This window comes from Ostrinia nubilalis, chromosome 15, assembly GCF_963855985.1.
Source record: "Ostrinia nubilalis chromosome 15, ilOstNubi1.1, whole genome shotgun sequence".
Lineage (NCBI taxonomy): Eukaryota > Metazoa > Arthropoda > Insecta > Lepidoptera > Crambidae > Ostrinia > Ostrinia nubilalis.
Window position 1 is genome coordinate 1,950,690 of NC_087102.1, and position 16,531 is coordinate 1,967,220.

General features: G+C 41.7%; 1 protein-coding gene across 1 annotated transcript in view; it reads right to left on the bottom strand.

The window, feature by feature from the left end:
- Positions 1-2,557: 2,557 nt before the first annotated feature.
- LOC135078588 (Golgi-specific brefeldin A-resistance guanine nucleotide exchange factor 1) overlaps positions 2,558-16,531 on the bottom strand; it is a 37,626-nt gene continuing 23,652 nt past the window's right edge. The window contains exons 30-36 of the mRNA XM_063973118.1: positions 16,018-16,099; positions 15,852-15,937; positions 15,228-15,416; positions 5,135-5,305; positions 4,347-4,446; positions 3,790-4,109; positions 2,558-3,331 (exon numbers count right to left, since the gene is read on the bottom strand). Of these exons, the coding sequence (XP_063829188.1) occupies positions 2,804-3,331; positions 3,790-4,109; positions 4,347-4,446; positions 5,135-5,305; positions 15,228-15,416; positions 15,852-15,937; positions 16,018-16,099 (1,476 nt within the window). The 3' untranslated portion in view covers positions 2,558-2,803. The remainder of the gene's footprint in view (positions 3,332-3,789; positions 4,110-4,346; positions 4,447-5,134; positions 5,306-15,227; positions 15,417-15,851; positions 15,938-16,017; positions 16,100-16,531) is intronic.

Below are 16,531 nucleotides of genomic sequence, written 5' to 3' on the forward strand. Positions count from 1 at the left end.
AAAACAGGGGTTTTGTTAAACACGTTTTTATTATTAAACCGTTAAACGTATAATAAGACTGATCGTTTAGTAATATATCTCTCTATACAAAAAGAAACGTCCTAGTATAATTACATAATGTACATCTTTTGCAGTCCAAAAATATAGTGACCCTGAAAATTTCGCTAACCAAGTAAAATATTAAATATGAAACTTAACGATACAGTGGACTAACTTATAATACGACTAAATGAATAAATATAATTGAAAGTAAAGAATGGCGTGGAATGTATATTAGCAAAGTATCAAACAGTTAAGTTATCATAACATGGATAGGCCGAATTTCATTATTGCCCTTCAAATCCACAACATATAAGAATACTTTAATTTCATAAAAGTATAATGCAATAAACCATACATCTAAATTTTTTACTAAAAAGTTTTATGCAAAGGTGAAAATATACAATATTGGTGGTGCTTTAAAACAAATGTATAGTCTGATATGCTGTTGTGTGTGTGTGATAAAACATCATCACATCCCATGCCATTATACTTATAATTGGAATAGAAATCATATGTGATAAACATAGGTCCATAACTGGCTCGATTTTGAGATTATCCACTTAAATCTTTCTTTTTATCCTTCAACAATACATAACGAAACGAATAGATAAAAATAAGATCTCTCAAAGTGCTAATATGACTAAAACACTCAATATTTTAGTAACTAAACCCAAACCTGCAACGTGCCAAAAATGTTGTGAGTAAATAGTTGCCAAAATAATAATGGATAACACCTCAAAATCGAGTCAGAATTAATTTCATAAGACAACACCCAACCTAAAAATACTATAGTTTAAATGGTCCAAGAGCACAGGCTATATCGTACGTACTTGCATGACAAAGCAATACAAGTTCAATTATAATATTCATACATACAAAACTACATACAACAAATAACTACTATTTATAACCCGATCGAGCTAACTGCGTACCCCGGAATGCGACTCCCCCCGTCCATAATAGAACGTGCGGAAGAACCAGGTGCGCAGTTAATTCAACCGTGTTGTAAGTTTTGACACCCTTTTTATATTGCATTAAAAGGCTGGTAAAGGTGTGTTCACATGTTCTCACACCGTGTGCTCTACGTAATCACTATAGAAACTCAGAGTGCCAGAGATACGTATGTGAATATACCTTTTTTGTATGTTGTATGTGAACTAGTAAATTGTGTAATAAACTACATAACAATATTTGATAACAATTCAAGCAGTGCTTACTTACTCAGTGGGTCGATAGCTTCTCTCTTCGAATGTTCAACATAAGTAACTATTGAGTAATATGAAAACATAGACCGTTTTAATTTGTCTCTGGTTATCTTTCCAAACATAGACAAATATTAACCTGCTAGTGAATATTACTCAAAGTAGGTATGCAGGGAATAGTTTACTGGTTAATAAACTGAAAGAAATGCCATAATAATATGGGGCATTCTCCTTCTCGCTTATTGGACAAAAAAAGTGAAGTAAGTATTAAAAGAGTTACACTATAAAGATGAACGCACATCTATCCGCACCGAACGAACCGCAATTTGCAGGTGTTTTCGCATTGTATCCTACGCTTCTTACTCGTCACTTATATTACACATTTTTTTCCGAAATGCGGTCCGTATACAAACCACTGCACAACTTAGTAGGAAATAACAATAAAATCTGTACGGCTAGCACGAAAAACTTTCGAGTTCAAATCGTTTGCGTACTCGAATCGCCATCAGAAGATTTAGTACGAAAACTACAAAAGCGCCTTTGTGAACGTGTCGTAAATTGAACTTAGTATGAGAAATGGTTGAATGAAACTTATTTTGAGAATCAAAATTGTCACATTATCGTTTAATTCGAAGGTTGAGTATCGAATTTTGTCGAATACGCAAACGATTCGAAGACGAAAGTTGTTCATGCTAGAGGTACTGATTCCTGGTGCGTGTGATGTGCATATAGTGTGGGTTCACCTTTAAAATCATAGTTCTTCGCCTAAGTGCATCACAATCTTCAACTAGTGCTCATAGGAAACGTTACTTATTCAAAAACAACCGTATCCCATTTTATAAATACTAATACAAATTCAACTTTGAACATTATAATGATTTAGTGAAGGAACAAGCACCCTATCTATGGTACCTAAGTAAAGGGTATCGAGGTGCAGTGATACATAAAGAAAGGCCCTCTCTTTGCCCAATATTTTTTAGCAAATGAAAGAACAAAAGTTTACATGGACATATCAAGTTAAATAAGGTGTCCTTATGTGTTTAAAAAAGGTGCGATTTTGCAACTATTATGAAGGTAGAGATGTGCTGATCACCATAAATCTATTCTTTAGATAGAATATGACCATCTACCTTCAATAAAAAAGACTATGGATTGTCTTATGATAATGTAGTCCCATGAATACATGATTATTACAAGAAACTTAATATTTATTTTCATAATTCTAATATTAGATACTCTGGGCCAGATTTAAAGGAACTATTGCGAGTAGATTCGATTATAACACTGCTATTTTTGATTCTGATATATTTTTATTTGTGGCCTTATGAAGCTTATGTATCAGAGATAAAGTAAATACACTTTCAAAACTAAATTCATGAACGAAATCATCAGTGATTCTGTAAAATGTAGTTCATATAAAGATTAATGTTGGAGAAAGAGAGGTAAATAGAAAGAGATAAAAACTGGACTTCATTAATTTGACAATTTGTTATTCTATAATAATTAATTGAATATGCTATAGTTTATAGCCACGTGCCTATATCACACTCGGGCGGTAGCTATCCTTCCTGAGTCGACATCAGGGTGTCAAACACCTCCGACCCCCGCTCATTTACCGAACTAAAGTAGCTAGAGAAATTGAAAATACCTGAGTCAGGCCTAAGGTTGTCTGTCGATCCAAACTGAGTCTTATTTCTGGTGTGCATAGGGGTGGTGTTCGTACTCAACGCCTTCTGCTTGTCCAGAATTGATAGTAAAGGATTTCTGAGTTCCGAATCGGGTACAGTCTGGTCAATCGTTTGGCTCTCGGGGTCGTACAAAGTCGCTTCTTTAGCGGACAAATCTTTCGCTTCGTTGTACGGATTGATCAAGTACTCTGCGTATAGTTCGCTCTGATTTATATCTTTATCTGGAACGATGTTTTCTATGTAGGTGGGCTGTAGTAATGTGGGCGGTGTGACGGCGGCGTTGGGTTCAATTTTGATTGGCTCGGGCGATATCTGGGTTTGAAGAGGCTCGGGCGCAGTCTGCGGGTAGAGGATCGGCATCTGCGATTGGATCGATATCCCAATCGGTGTCGATATCATCTGGAAAAAATGGACACCGATCAATACATTTAGTAAAAGAAACTAAATATATTTTTAACTTTATTATAATGTAGCTAAGTGTGCGTCACTGCACAAGGATATGACAATGCATACAAGACATAAAGGATAGGTTGGCAACTTACGTCCGTATTCACAAACACTACTATGAGGTCTCACAGTGCGCCGTCCACGCGGTCACATCCGAACCAATCACAGAGCTCCATTCAACGTTGTGCAGTCAATTTGCTGCTTCACTTAATCAAGCATCGTTTGTGGATACGGGCGTTAAACAATGAGTTTAATAATTAAAAGAATTGTTATAAAACAAACGTTTTTAAACTAGCAAAATGTATGTCACTCATACAGAATTACACTAGGACTAAAATGACTAAATATGTATGCCAACCTATCTTCTCTACAGCCTGTATCTTTCCCAAAACCCAACAAAGTCAGCCTACCTCATTCAACGGCTGCAACAGTACTGATGACGTCAGCCCGGCCTGGTCGTACAGTTGATTCCGTATCGGCACCATTCCACTAACTGGGGTCGGAGCGACCAACGTTGGCGCCAACTTTGGCGGCGACTGGCCAAGGTTCACGGGCGATGTTGGCACCAACACTGGCGATGTGTGCTGAGGGGATGTTTGGTTATGCGGAGGGAGTAAGGGGTGGGGAGGTATTAAGGTGGAAGGCGTACTGGTTGGAACTGGGACGAGGGTCGGCATCGATGGCAGTGGCTGTTGTGGTGCTGGTACATTGGTTGTGGTGTTGTCTTTCACTGCAAATAAAGCAAATTATAGAATGGCGCAATCGGATCCGGCAGCGGACAATCAAATCCGTGAGTCAATCCAAGTTTGATACATGGTGTACCTACTCTTAGGCTGAGTTGCACCACCTAACTTTGACCGTAATTATAACGTATTTATAGTCAAATTTAAAGTAACATGGTGCGTCTCAGCCTTAGAAGCCTTCTGGTAATAATAATACGACTTGGTTTATAGTGTTGTGTACAAACCTTGAGGGAATAGTTCTTCTTTGAGATTAGGAAGGAACTCTCCAATCTTCTCCCAGGTGATATACCAGAGCTCGTTGTAATTGTCTCCGTTACTGAAAATCTGAAACAATAATGTTTGGCTGAGTAAATGTCTCCAACAAAGTTATTGTTACTTGAACATAGATGCAGCAGTATAGGTCGCAAAACGAGTGTTGAGCCCATCAACACAAACTAAGATTTGTGTGTCTTGCATAGTGGGACTGACAAGTGCTTTCTGTCTCGCATGCAAATATTTAACTAGGTATTTAATATTTGAACCTGAATTTGTAATGTGTGGTTTATGTTCTGTATTTAAATATTACCCAGTACTAACCCTACCACTGCTTCGAGATAATAAATGGGCCAGTGCTGAAAAGAAGGCGCGCAAGAAACTCAGTCACTATTGTCAGGAATTTTTTCAAGGGTTTACAGTCATTAAAATACACATAGTTATAAATATTAATGCGAGCTAGGCATAGGCAGTTAAACATCCCGAACATTTAATTTTATCTTTTAAATAACCCACGACTTTTCCTGCGTAATCGAATCAGAAATGAGGAGATCTGTAGGAGAACCAGAGTGACTGACATAGCCATTAGGTGGACCGACGATCTGGTGAAGGTCGCGGGAGGTGCCTGGATGCGAGCGGCACAGGACCGGTCTTTGTGGAAATCCTTGGGGCTGTCCAGCAGTGGACGTCTTTCGGCTGAAACGAACGAACGAACCATCGACTTTATAGTAGCCCTTTTTCATTAAGGACTTTAACTCACCCGCACAGAGTCCATGACGAGGATCATATTCTTGAGCGACTCAAGCGCGGCTTCGGTCAGCGCGTCGTCCGCGCCTGCCGCCACTAACGACGCTTGGACGTCGATGACGCGCAGCCAGAGAGCCGTGAAGCTGGCTCGCGGGGACAGCGCTGATAGGTGTTGGAGGAACACCTGGAAATTAGAAAATCATCAAAAATCATAAGAGCGTGTGCTAGAGGCACAAAGATGCATGGTAACGTAGAAGAAATGATTTATGTATACGCTATGAGGCGGGTAGTGTGAAACTTTTTGACGAATAACGATCAGCCCTATGCGTCAAGTTGGCCTACAAAAATCTACATGTTTACCCTCAAGCCGCTATGTAAGTGACACGAGTGGTAATTTGCTTTATTGCTGTTTTTTTTCGAAATTGGTCTTATCCGCGCCCTCTCATTAATTCAAACAGACACCGTTTGACATTTACCGGGATTACCATAATGGCATTCCTGTAACGGTTTAAAAAAAATCAACAAAACTAGCCTCACACCCAGCGTTTGACCTTGAACTATCAGCGCCCTCTGGCAAACTAACATTCCCCACTTTGAGTCCACATACCTTGCACATGATAGTGTTAGCTCTAGCCGCAATATGAGCCCGCCGTGGTAACCTCTCCAACAATGGGAAGAGGACTCTCTGGAAGCACGCTTCCCACGCCCCGCCCCCGTCATTGACAAACTAGGGAACCAGTGGTCACTGGTCTCTGGCCAAAGTAACTCTCTCCACACTACACATCACTGATTTCACTTCCCCCCCCGCCCCGCACGGTGTAGTGCTAGCGTACGGAGCTCTCGGGAGTTTTTGCTTATAAAAATAGATAAATCGCTTATAAGTGTTTGTGAGTGTAATAATCGGTTTGTATGTGACACGAACTACGGAAACTGTAAGTTATTCTGTCTATTTATCGCCTCGTTTGTGTTTTCTGGTTAAATATTCGGTGAGTAAACATCTTTTTTATTTTCTCTCGTTGCGGGTGTTTGATAAAATCGGCCCGCGCCAACCGAGGTGGCGGGTCGACCGTAACCCTTTACACACGAGAATAAAAAAGTGTCAATATTTTAATAAAACTTTACTTAGGGGTTATTTTAGAGTTTAAATAAGATTAGAAAAATACTTTAAAAAATTTTGCATTTTCAGTTTTCCTGAAAGTATGCCCTCACGATAGTGAGGCTTCGGTATAATTTGTTAGTCTCACGATAGTGAGTGTTATTCTATTTAGTTAATTTATTTAATGAAAACTACTAATTTATGAGCACATAAGTATTAATTTGGTAAGAGACCCCTATAAGTAAAGAGTAAGCTATAATTTAACAAGCAATTAAACCTCTTTTAGCAAATTGTCTTACAAAAAACGAATTAATTAAAAAATATCCACCTTTTGACAAACTTGCAAAGTAAAAACCTTTATTAGTTTGGTTGGTACCAATATGAGGTCCGAGATGATTATTAAGAGATTGTAAAATAGAACAAAATTACTTTATAATTAATAATAAAGAAATAAATGTCATTTTTATGGCTTAAGATGATATGACTGGAAACAGTTTTTTTGCGAGAAAGGCACAGGTAAACATCTCACTTAGCACATTTAATTTTTGACCAGCTAGAACATCCTTCCAACATGTAACACCTCGGTGCTTTTTAGCCAGGTAATCGTTCTCATCTGTGTTATAATTTGCCTTTTAACCTTGAAAGTCTATATTATATTGTTTATGGATGTCGAGTCGTTTAGTAAATTTTCGACACGATGCTCTTTATTAGGATATCTGTTTAAAGCCTCAGCTATGCTGAAACGAAAATCTAGTAATACCAAAATGTCTTTTTTTGAATAACCATTAGCTGTGCAATCAATTTTCTAAAGCCGCCGCGAATTAACAACCTCCAGGTCCAAAATTTAAACTAGAACTTTCAAACCCTATTATCTTGTAATAAAGGTTTGGTGGCATTCCATTTGTTAGTCCAGAATATCTACACCACTCATATCGTTCAACGATTGAATAATAAGATGGACCTCTTTGCAGGTGTATTGATCCTTTATTTATCATGGGTTGCACCTTCCAAAGCGGTTGTCTTGTTCTGTTTCTGCTAGTTGGTCATGGTAAAATATATAAAGGGAATGTCGTGTGTGTACAAATCGGTTATGAACTATTTTGTTAGCAATAAGCCCCTATTTTTTATACTAGTGTGTCAGTACATATGCAAACATGGGTCCGGAAGGCATCTCATGAAAATATGTGCCTCGAACACTATAGCAATTTCGGTTCTAATAGTTTTTAATTCTTTATCGACTTATAGCATGTAGTGCAAGTTTGTACACCTAGCCAGCTCTTTGTAAAATGTGTCATCAAAATAATCAATTGAGATACTCAGTTGGAGTACGAATTCAATTTATTCGAATTTTCTTCCAAATTGACCCCGTATTTTGTAGCGGACGTGGCTTTTGTTTCAGCTTTTGCTTGCCACATAGTATTTTTAAAATGTCTGACCAGCCTTGCTGATTCATGTTCAGGGTCTACTTCGTCTCCTGAGCTTTCATATTTGGTATTCTACTCTTCCAAGTCCGTAAAAACCCGAAATTGTGTTTCCTGGTCTTTTTAGTCATGAAAATCTTTAATTTCATAGTCGGTTGCGTTTCCAAATAATGCTACGACACATCCTTCATATTTAGGATGCACTAAAATAGAAAAACAACTAAACATTAATCCATAATATCAAATAACAAATAAAATAGTTTTCAATCAACTACTGGAGGTTTGACCGACCAGCTACGATCGTGCGACTTACTTTTGTGGTAGTAATAATTATTAATTTATGCAATGAAATAACAATAAAAGTATTCCATTCGGATAATCACTGTTTTCGTAATAAAATAAAACTATAACACTTATCCGAAAACAACAATAACCACATAAAATCAATATTTACATTGGCCGCCTCTCGTTCCAAAAAATGCAGTCAACTTTAAGTCCGAGTAAACGAGCACTGACAGGTCCCAACACTAAATGAGCGGCACTGTGTGCGAGTAAATATCTCTCACGAGCGATCGCTGCCGATTGCGGCCGCAAAAACAAGTTTACATGGGCATGAGATTTTTTCAAAGTTACTCTCACGTACGTGTATCGTCGTGTGTAAAGGGGTAAGCGCGCTGCGTCAGCGGTGCGCGTTTCCATTGCGCCCGACTATAAACTCGTCCGTCATGCCTCTGTTCAACGATCAACCCGTCGACGTCGCTAACGAAGTGTTTCTCCGTAGCAATTTAACGCAACGTTCTCCGCCTAGTGTAGGAAAAAGGACACGTAGCGAAGCATTATCTCCAACAAATGTGTCGCCATCGTCTTGTAAACGCGTACAACTATCGGATTCGCCCGGTTTAGACGATAATTCGACGGCACCGGATCAAACACAGTACGACTTAGTAAATGAAGCCGCGTCGTATCTTACAAAAATAAATGTCGTCATTAATTCGCTCGGTTCGCGAATTGACGTTAAAAATCGATCGACAGTTATGGATATGACACAGCGAGTCACGGCAATCGTATCTTTACTGGCATTAAAATCATCATCAACCGAGACAAAATTGGCCATCGCGCAACGTGACTTATTAGAGGCCAAAATCAATAAAAATTGTAGTCAAAATAATGTTATTGGCAATGTCTCAAAGCCCACCTACGCAGAAAGCCTTAAGCTAAAAATGCCTAAAGTCGCTCCGGCGGCTGCGGCAATGGAAACACGCACGCCCCTTCCCTGTGTCGTTGCGTATCCCACTAGTGAGCGCTCGGCCGAGTTCGGCTCATCATCGGCGACAAAACAAGCGTTGATGAAAGCGATCAATCCTACGGACGACGGGTTTCAAATTGTAGGTTTAAAGAAAACGGCAAATGCGGGTGTAGTACTTCGCGTAACGAACGAAAACCAAATTAAAAAGTTACAATCCGTCGCCGGTATTAAATCCGCGGGCTTACGTTTAGAAAAACCGAAAGGACGTCGACCTAGAATTCTTGTTAAAGACGTACCCGCAACATTAGAAGACGCCGCATTTATGTCAGCTTTGTATAGACAAAATATTAAGGATGAAATGTCTATTTCTGAAGACAATTTTATTAAGTCAACAAAAATAGTTCGTCGTCGTGTTTTAAACAACGGTAGAAAATGGATCGGTTTAGAGCTCGAGCCCGAGATTCGTAAACATTTGATAAATACAAAGGAAAAAATTTTTATTGATTGGGCTACCTGTCGCTTTAACGATGACGTAGAAATAGTTCGTTGCATGAAATGTCAGCAATATGGTCATGTTGCGAAATTTTGCACGGAAAAATCTAGCTGTTGTGGGTATTGCGCCGAGGCCCACGATACGAAAGATTGTATTAAAAATACCGCCAAAGACTTTAAGCCAGTTTGCGCGGCATGTAAACGTTTTAAAAAACCAAACGACCATTTAAGCGGTTCGCCCGACTGTCCGAGTTATAAGGCAAAATTAGAACAACTAATATTAAATACTGTTTATGGCTAAAGTCTCCATAGGCCAATTAAACCTCCATAACGATAAAATTGCTACGTTGGAGTTGGACAGACTTATTGTAGAATACAACTTAGATCTCGTGTTAGTACAAGAACAATATCAGCGTGTCGGCGTGCGCTGCAAAACTATTCAAATTAATAACAGTGCACGCGCCGGTATCTATGTGTCATGCGCGTCTACACTCACAATAACGTCTATTGCCAACCTTTCTTCGTCGCATTGCGCTGTTGCGGAAGTATCCTCCCCATCCTTCTCCATATTTGTCGTGAGTTGTTACTTTCAATATTCTGACCCGGTTGGGCCTCATCTACACCACCTACGCTTTGTATTACAGTCCCTAACAGGGCGTAGGGTTATCATTGGAGTTGACGCGAACGCGTCATCTCCACTTTGGCACGGCAAGCTCCGCTCGACTGATGTGGAGCGTCGCTCAGCCGTGGAAGACTTCATAGCTGAAATGAACTTAGTTATTCACAACACCCCTAATGCACCACCAACCTACAGTAGCCCAACGGGCGAGTCTCATATTGACGTCACGCTTTCTAGCGCAGACGTCCAGCTGGATAGGTGGCGTGTCCTCCCCGACGCGTCTTGTAGTGATCATCGCTTGATAGTGTACGAGTTTAAACCAATGTCGCGACAAGACACAGTTCATGAGTGCAGCAACAACTATAGATATAAATGTCGTGGGGCCGACTGGGCTTTTTTCAGTACTCTTTTTGCGTCTCATGCCAAAGATTTTACTCGTGCCGACCTGAGCGCGACTGATAGTGCAGAAATTATGTCCGATACTTTTACGTATTGTGCAGATGTTGCGATTGGTCGCGCTCCAACTAGAGGTGTACGTAGATGTGATTGGTGGAATGAATCGCTGGTAGAAATTAGGAAAAAGTTTCGCCGGGCTCGCCGTAAGCTTAACACACTTCGAAAGGCAAATGTTACTGGGGATGCATATGAAAATGCTTTATGTTCTTTGAGGGTTGCCAGGTCCCATTATCGAGCTGCTGTAACTAAAGCCAAGGGCGTATTACTGCGGAAAACAGTCGAGAGATTAGAAAAAGAGGGTCCGTGGTCTCCGATATATCATGAATTCAAAGCTAACCGTAAATTAGATATTGCTTATATTTCTAACATAAAAATTAACAACACTCATACGGTGGGTGTAGAGGAAACAACAGGTGCTCTTCTTAACGCGCTTATACCCGACGATAGTGTGTCTGACGATAACGATTATCATCGGGACGTCAGAAATGCTATTGCGGTGCTGCCTGAGTCGCCTGTGTCTTCTATTCCTAGCCTTGATGAGTTTTACGATATAGTAAATAGTTTACCCTTAAACAAAGCATCGGGCGAAGATAAAATATCAAATAAAATGATTAAAGCAGCGTGTAAAACAGCCGGAACGGATATTCTTAATGTTTTCACTCGTTGTATCTCGGAGGGCGTGTTTGCGAGTATATGGCGTCGCGGATTTATTAAAATTATACCAAAGGGAGGTGACAAACCGCCCGAAGATCCTAAATCGTACCGACCTATTACATTACTTCCCTCATTAGGTAAACTGTTAGAGCGTTTAGTAGTGCCGCGTTTGCTACCGGGTGGTCCAATTTTTCACGAGCAGCAGTTTGGCTTCACCGCCGGGAAGTCTACTGCAGATGCAGTAATATCTGTTAGACAAAAAGTGACGTCCTCGGTGGCAAAGTACGTTGTAGGAATATTCCTCGATATTTCAGGTGCCTTCGACAATGCTTGATGGCCGATCCTGCTCTTAAAACTGAAAGTTCGTGGATGCTATAGTAATATATATTCACTACTGCACTCGTACTTTTGTAACGGTACAACTAAATTAAAACTCGGCCATCATGCTGAATCAAAGGTGCTCACGCGCGGCTGTCCCCAAGGATCGGTCCTAGGGCCCTACCTTTGGAATTTGGGTTTCGATGATTTTCTAGCATTACCATTACCCGAAGGCTGTTCGTTAACCGGGTACGCTGATGACGGTCTCCTTTTAATAGAGGCTGACACTAGATCAAAGCTTGAAAATCTAGCGGATACATGCTTGAATTTAATATCTCAATGGGGAGACAGGAATCGTTTGCAGTTTGCCCCTCACAAAACTTATCAGCTTCTATTAAAAGGTAATCTTAAAGTTTTGCCTCGCATTAAATTCAATGAAATAACTGTTAAAAAACGGGAATCTGTTTGCTATCTCGGACTAATTTTAGAGAAAAACTTTAGTTTTGTCGAGCACATTAAACAGATCGGTGAAAAAGCTAAAAAGAACTTTTATGCCTTAAGTCACATTTCAACCTCGACGTGGGGTCTAACGTTTAAAATCCTCCGAGTAATATATTCGGCCACTTATTTAAGCTCCATTTGCTATGGTGCACCAGTTTGGGCTGACAGAGCTACTATAGGAGCCGCTCGACGGAAACTACTCCAAAGTCAACGCCTTGCATTGATTTTTCTTTGCAAAGCTTACAGAACTGTGAGCACGGAGGCTCTGCCAGTCCTGGCTGGTGTACTGCCGGTCGACTTAGAGGTACAAAAGCGTGCGGCTATGTACTTCGCATCAAGGGAAAATATAACCTCCGATTTCTTAAATAGCCGCGATCGTTCTAAAATAAGTCGATTATTTGATTCCCGAGAAGTCGTTGAAGAAGATTTACTTAATGAATGGCAAAAAAGATGGGATACGTCAGTCAAAGGACGTCACTTATATAAATTCTTCCCGAATGTACGCGAACGTCTAACTAGGCGATGGTTAGAAATCGACCATTGCTCGTCGCAGTTCCTCACGGGACATGGCAACTTTAAAATAAACTTCACGAATTCAAACTAGTTCCGTCTCCTTTTTGCGAGTGTTCCACTGATGATGTCAGTCATGAGCAGTCTGCCCATCATATCTTGTGGGAGTGTGATCTTTGGAAACATGAACGTGATATAATGCTTAATTCAATACAACATACATCTGTTTCCGCAATTTATTACACCGATCTTGTCGCGACAAGGAAAAATTTCCGTGCTTTTAAGCGATTTTGTGAAAAATATTATTGGCAGGTAGTTGCTAATTGCTCATAAGATAGGCCCCCTTAATTTAATTTATTGTCCGTGGTGCATAATCTTTTTCTTAAAGGTTTTGAACCTTTGTTTGTCACCTGTCATCCGCTTTGCAATGGAGGGAAGTCGAACCTTAATTTCGAACTCCTCCTATGTTCTTCTGATTAATTTCGTTGCGGGTCCAATGACAGTTTAACTTTCCCCCGGGACAAACTTGACCTTCATTGGTTGGGTTTTTGTGGCGGTCAAGCTGTAGATCCTGGCTACACAGGAGTTGCAGTGGTGGGAACGAGAGGTGGGAATAGTCCCGTTACCTTGCACATGATAGTGTTCGCCCTAGCCGCAATATGAGCCCGCCGTGGTAACCTCTCCAACAGTGGGAAGAGGACTCTCTGGAAGCACGCCTCCCACGCGCCGCCCGCGTCATTAACAAACCAGGGACTAGCAGCGCCCTCTAACAAAAGTTGTCTGACACTCATATCTCCCACATACCTTGCACATAATAGTGTTAGCTCTGGCCGCAATATGAGCACGCCGTGGTAACCTCTCCAACAATGGGAAGAGGACTCTCTGGAAGCACGCCTCCCAAGCGCCGCCCGCGCCATTGACAAACCAGGGACTAGCAGAGCCCTCTAGCAAAGTACTACTCCTTACATCTGTCTATCATTCACCTACCTTGCACATAATAGTGTTAGCTCTAGCCGCAATGTGAGCCCGCCGTGGCAGCCTCTCTAACAGTGGGAAGAGGACCCGTTGGAAGAACGCCTCCCACGCCTCAATCGCACCATCGACAAACCAGGGACTAGTAGTGTCCTTTAGCAACACATAACATTTCACACACTGCGTCCACATACCTTGCACATAATAGTATTTGCTCTAGCCGCAATATGAGCCCGCCGTGGTAGCCTCTCTAGCAATGGGAAGAGGACTCTCTGGAAGCACGCCTCACACGCCCCGCCCCCGTCCATAGACTAAAGACAAGAAGCGCCCTCTAGCAAAGTAACACTCTCCACACTACACATCACTGATTTGAGATTTCACTTACCTTGCACATTATAGTGTTAGCTCTAGCCGCAATGTGAGCCCGCCGTGGTTACCTCTCCAACAATGGGAAGAGGACTCTCTGGAAGCACGCTTCCCACGCCCCGCCCGCGCCTTTGACAGACCAGGGACTAGCAGCGACCTCTAGCAATGTAACACTCCCCACTTTGAGTCCACATACCTTGCACATAATAGTGTTCGCCCTAGCCGCAATATGAGCCCGCCGTGGCAGCCTCTCTAGCAGTGGGAAGAGGACTCTCTGGAAGCACGCCTCCCAAGCCCCGCCCCCGTCTATAGACTAAAGTCTAACAGCGCCCCCTAAAAATGTAACACTCCCCACTTTGAGTCCACTTACCTTGCACATGATAGTGTTAGCTCTAGCCGCAATATGAGCCCGCCGTGGTAACCTCTCTAACAGTGGGAAGAGGACTCTTGACAAACCAGGGAGACTAGCAGCGACCTCTAGCAAAAATTGTCTGAAACTACATATCTCCCACATACCTTGCACATAATAGTGTTCGCTCTAGCCGCAATGTGAGCCCGCCGTGGCAGCCTCTCCAACAGTGGGAAGAGGACTCGTTGAAAGAACACTACCCAAGCCCCGCCCCCGTCTCTCACACCCGTCCATAGACTAAAGTCTAACATATTATAACCTCTAACCATGTACTACACCTTACATCTGTCTATCACCCACATACCTTGCACAAATAGTGTTAGCTCTAGCCGCAATATGAGCCCGCCGTGGCAGCCTCTCTAACAATGGGAAGAGGACTCTCTGGAAGCACGCTTCCCACGACCCGCCCCCGTCATTGACAAACCAGGGAGACTAGCAGCGACCTCTAGCAAAAATTGTCTGAAACTACATATCTCCCACATACCTTGCACATGATAGTGTTAGCTCTAGCCGCAATATGAGCCCGCCGTGGCAACCTCTCTAACAATGGGAAGAGGACTCGTTGGAAGCACGCCTCCCACGCCCCGCCCCCGTCTATAGACTAAAGTCTAACAGCGCCCTCTAACCTTGTACTACTCCTTACATCTGTCTATCACCCACATACCTTGCACATAATAGTGTTAGCTCTAGCCGCAATATGAGCCCGTCTTGGCAGCCTCTCCAACAATGGGAAGAGGAATCGTTGGAAGCACGCCTCAAGCCCCCGCCCGCGTCATTGACAAACTAGGGAACCAGTGGTCTCTGGCCAAAGTAACTCTCTCCACACTACACATCACTGATTTCACTTACCTTGCACATGATAGTGTTAGCTCTAGCCGCAATATGAGCACGTCTTGGTAACCTCTCCAACAATGGGAAGAGGACTCGTTGGAAGAATACTCCCCAAGCCCCGCCCGCGCCTCTCGCACCCGTCCATAGTCTAAAGACTAGCAGCGCCCTCTAGCAAAGTAACACTCTCCACACTACACATCACTGATTTCACTTACCTTGCACATAATAGTGTTTGCCCTGGCCGCAATGTGAGCCCGCCGTGGTAGCCTCTCTAGCAATGGGAAGAGGACTCTCTGGAAGCAAGCCTCCCACGCGCCGCCCGCGCCCCCCGCGCCGCCTGCCCCTGGCGATAGGCCGGGCACTAGTAGCGCTCTTTGGAGGTAGGCTATGGCACTGTTGGACACCTGAACACGACAAAAAAGTTTATCTTTGTAAAGAAGTCATTGATAACTCATAGAACATGAGATAGTTGTAGACAATAAGTGACGTTTCGAGGCGTTCTTGAGACAATGTACGCGAAGACCTCCCACGAACGACACAGAACAATACTTTTAGGCTTATGTAATAATAAAACTATTATTTTAAAAATATGTTAAGTAAGTTCCGGTGTTTTCTTTATAATGACATATTTTTTCACAATAAATAAAAAAATTGCAAATACAATAAATAGGTATACAAATATTTTATTTATGCAAACACACCGTTTACGCATACACCTTCAAATACAATTGGTAACAATTTATTCGGTAAACATTATATTGCTTTGTCTGCGGGTGCCACACTAGGAATAACCTGTGTCGTGGACACCATGGACATGAATTTTAAAAACTGATTCATACCTGTTTCCGTCTGTCAGTGCAGAATTCAGCAATACCTTGTAGAAGTGGCATCCAAGCCACTTCCCATAAGTCGTATTCTTCGGCATCTAAAACATTAATTATTTACAATTATACATTAAATAAAAAACAATAAAAGAAATTAAATATAAACAAAAAAGATTTTTACTTTGTCCTTGATCGGCCTCGTCCCTCCACCACTTGAATATTTGCGCAGTCCTGCTGTGTAGAGTGTGCATCAGATCCAGTAACTACAACAAACATGAATAAATTAATTAAATATACCTGCAACATCCCCATTATTCCCCATGGTTACAAAGTGAGGCACTTAAAACTAAACCACTGGCTTAGTTTCAATTTTCCGATTCTTAGTGGAATTGTGTAATAAAGCAATCGTTATCATTTGACAGTTCATAACGTACGATAAAGTCAGTTAAACAAAGCGTTTTACAGAATAATAAATCGTACGTTATGAACTAGCGTAGTAATTCCACCTCTTGTCGAGTTGACTGCGCACCTTGCAACTGTTACGTCACATTGACGCTCCGGTAAGGACGGGGCGAAGTGAAGGCGGGGAGGTGTGCGGGTAAGTGGGAGGGAGAGTAGCATTTCAGCGAGGTGCGCAGTTAGCTCGCTTGGGTTGTAAGTGCCAAATAATTTTCATTTAAAGCCTGGTCCGTGAG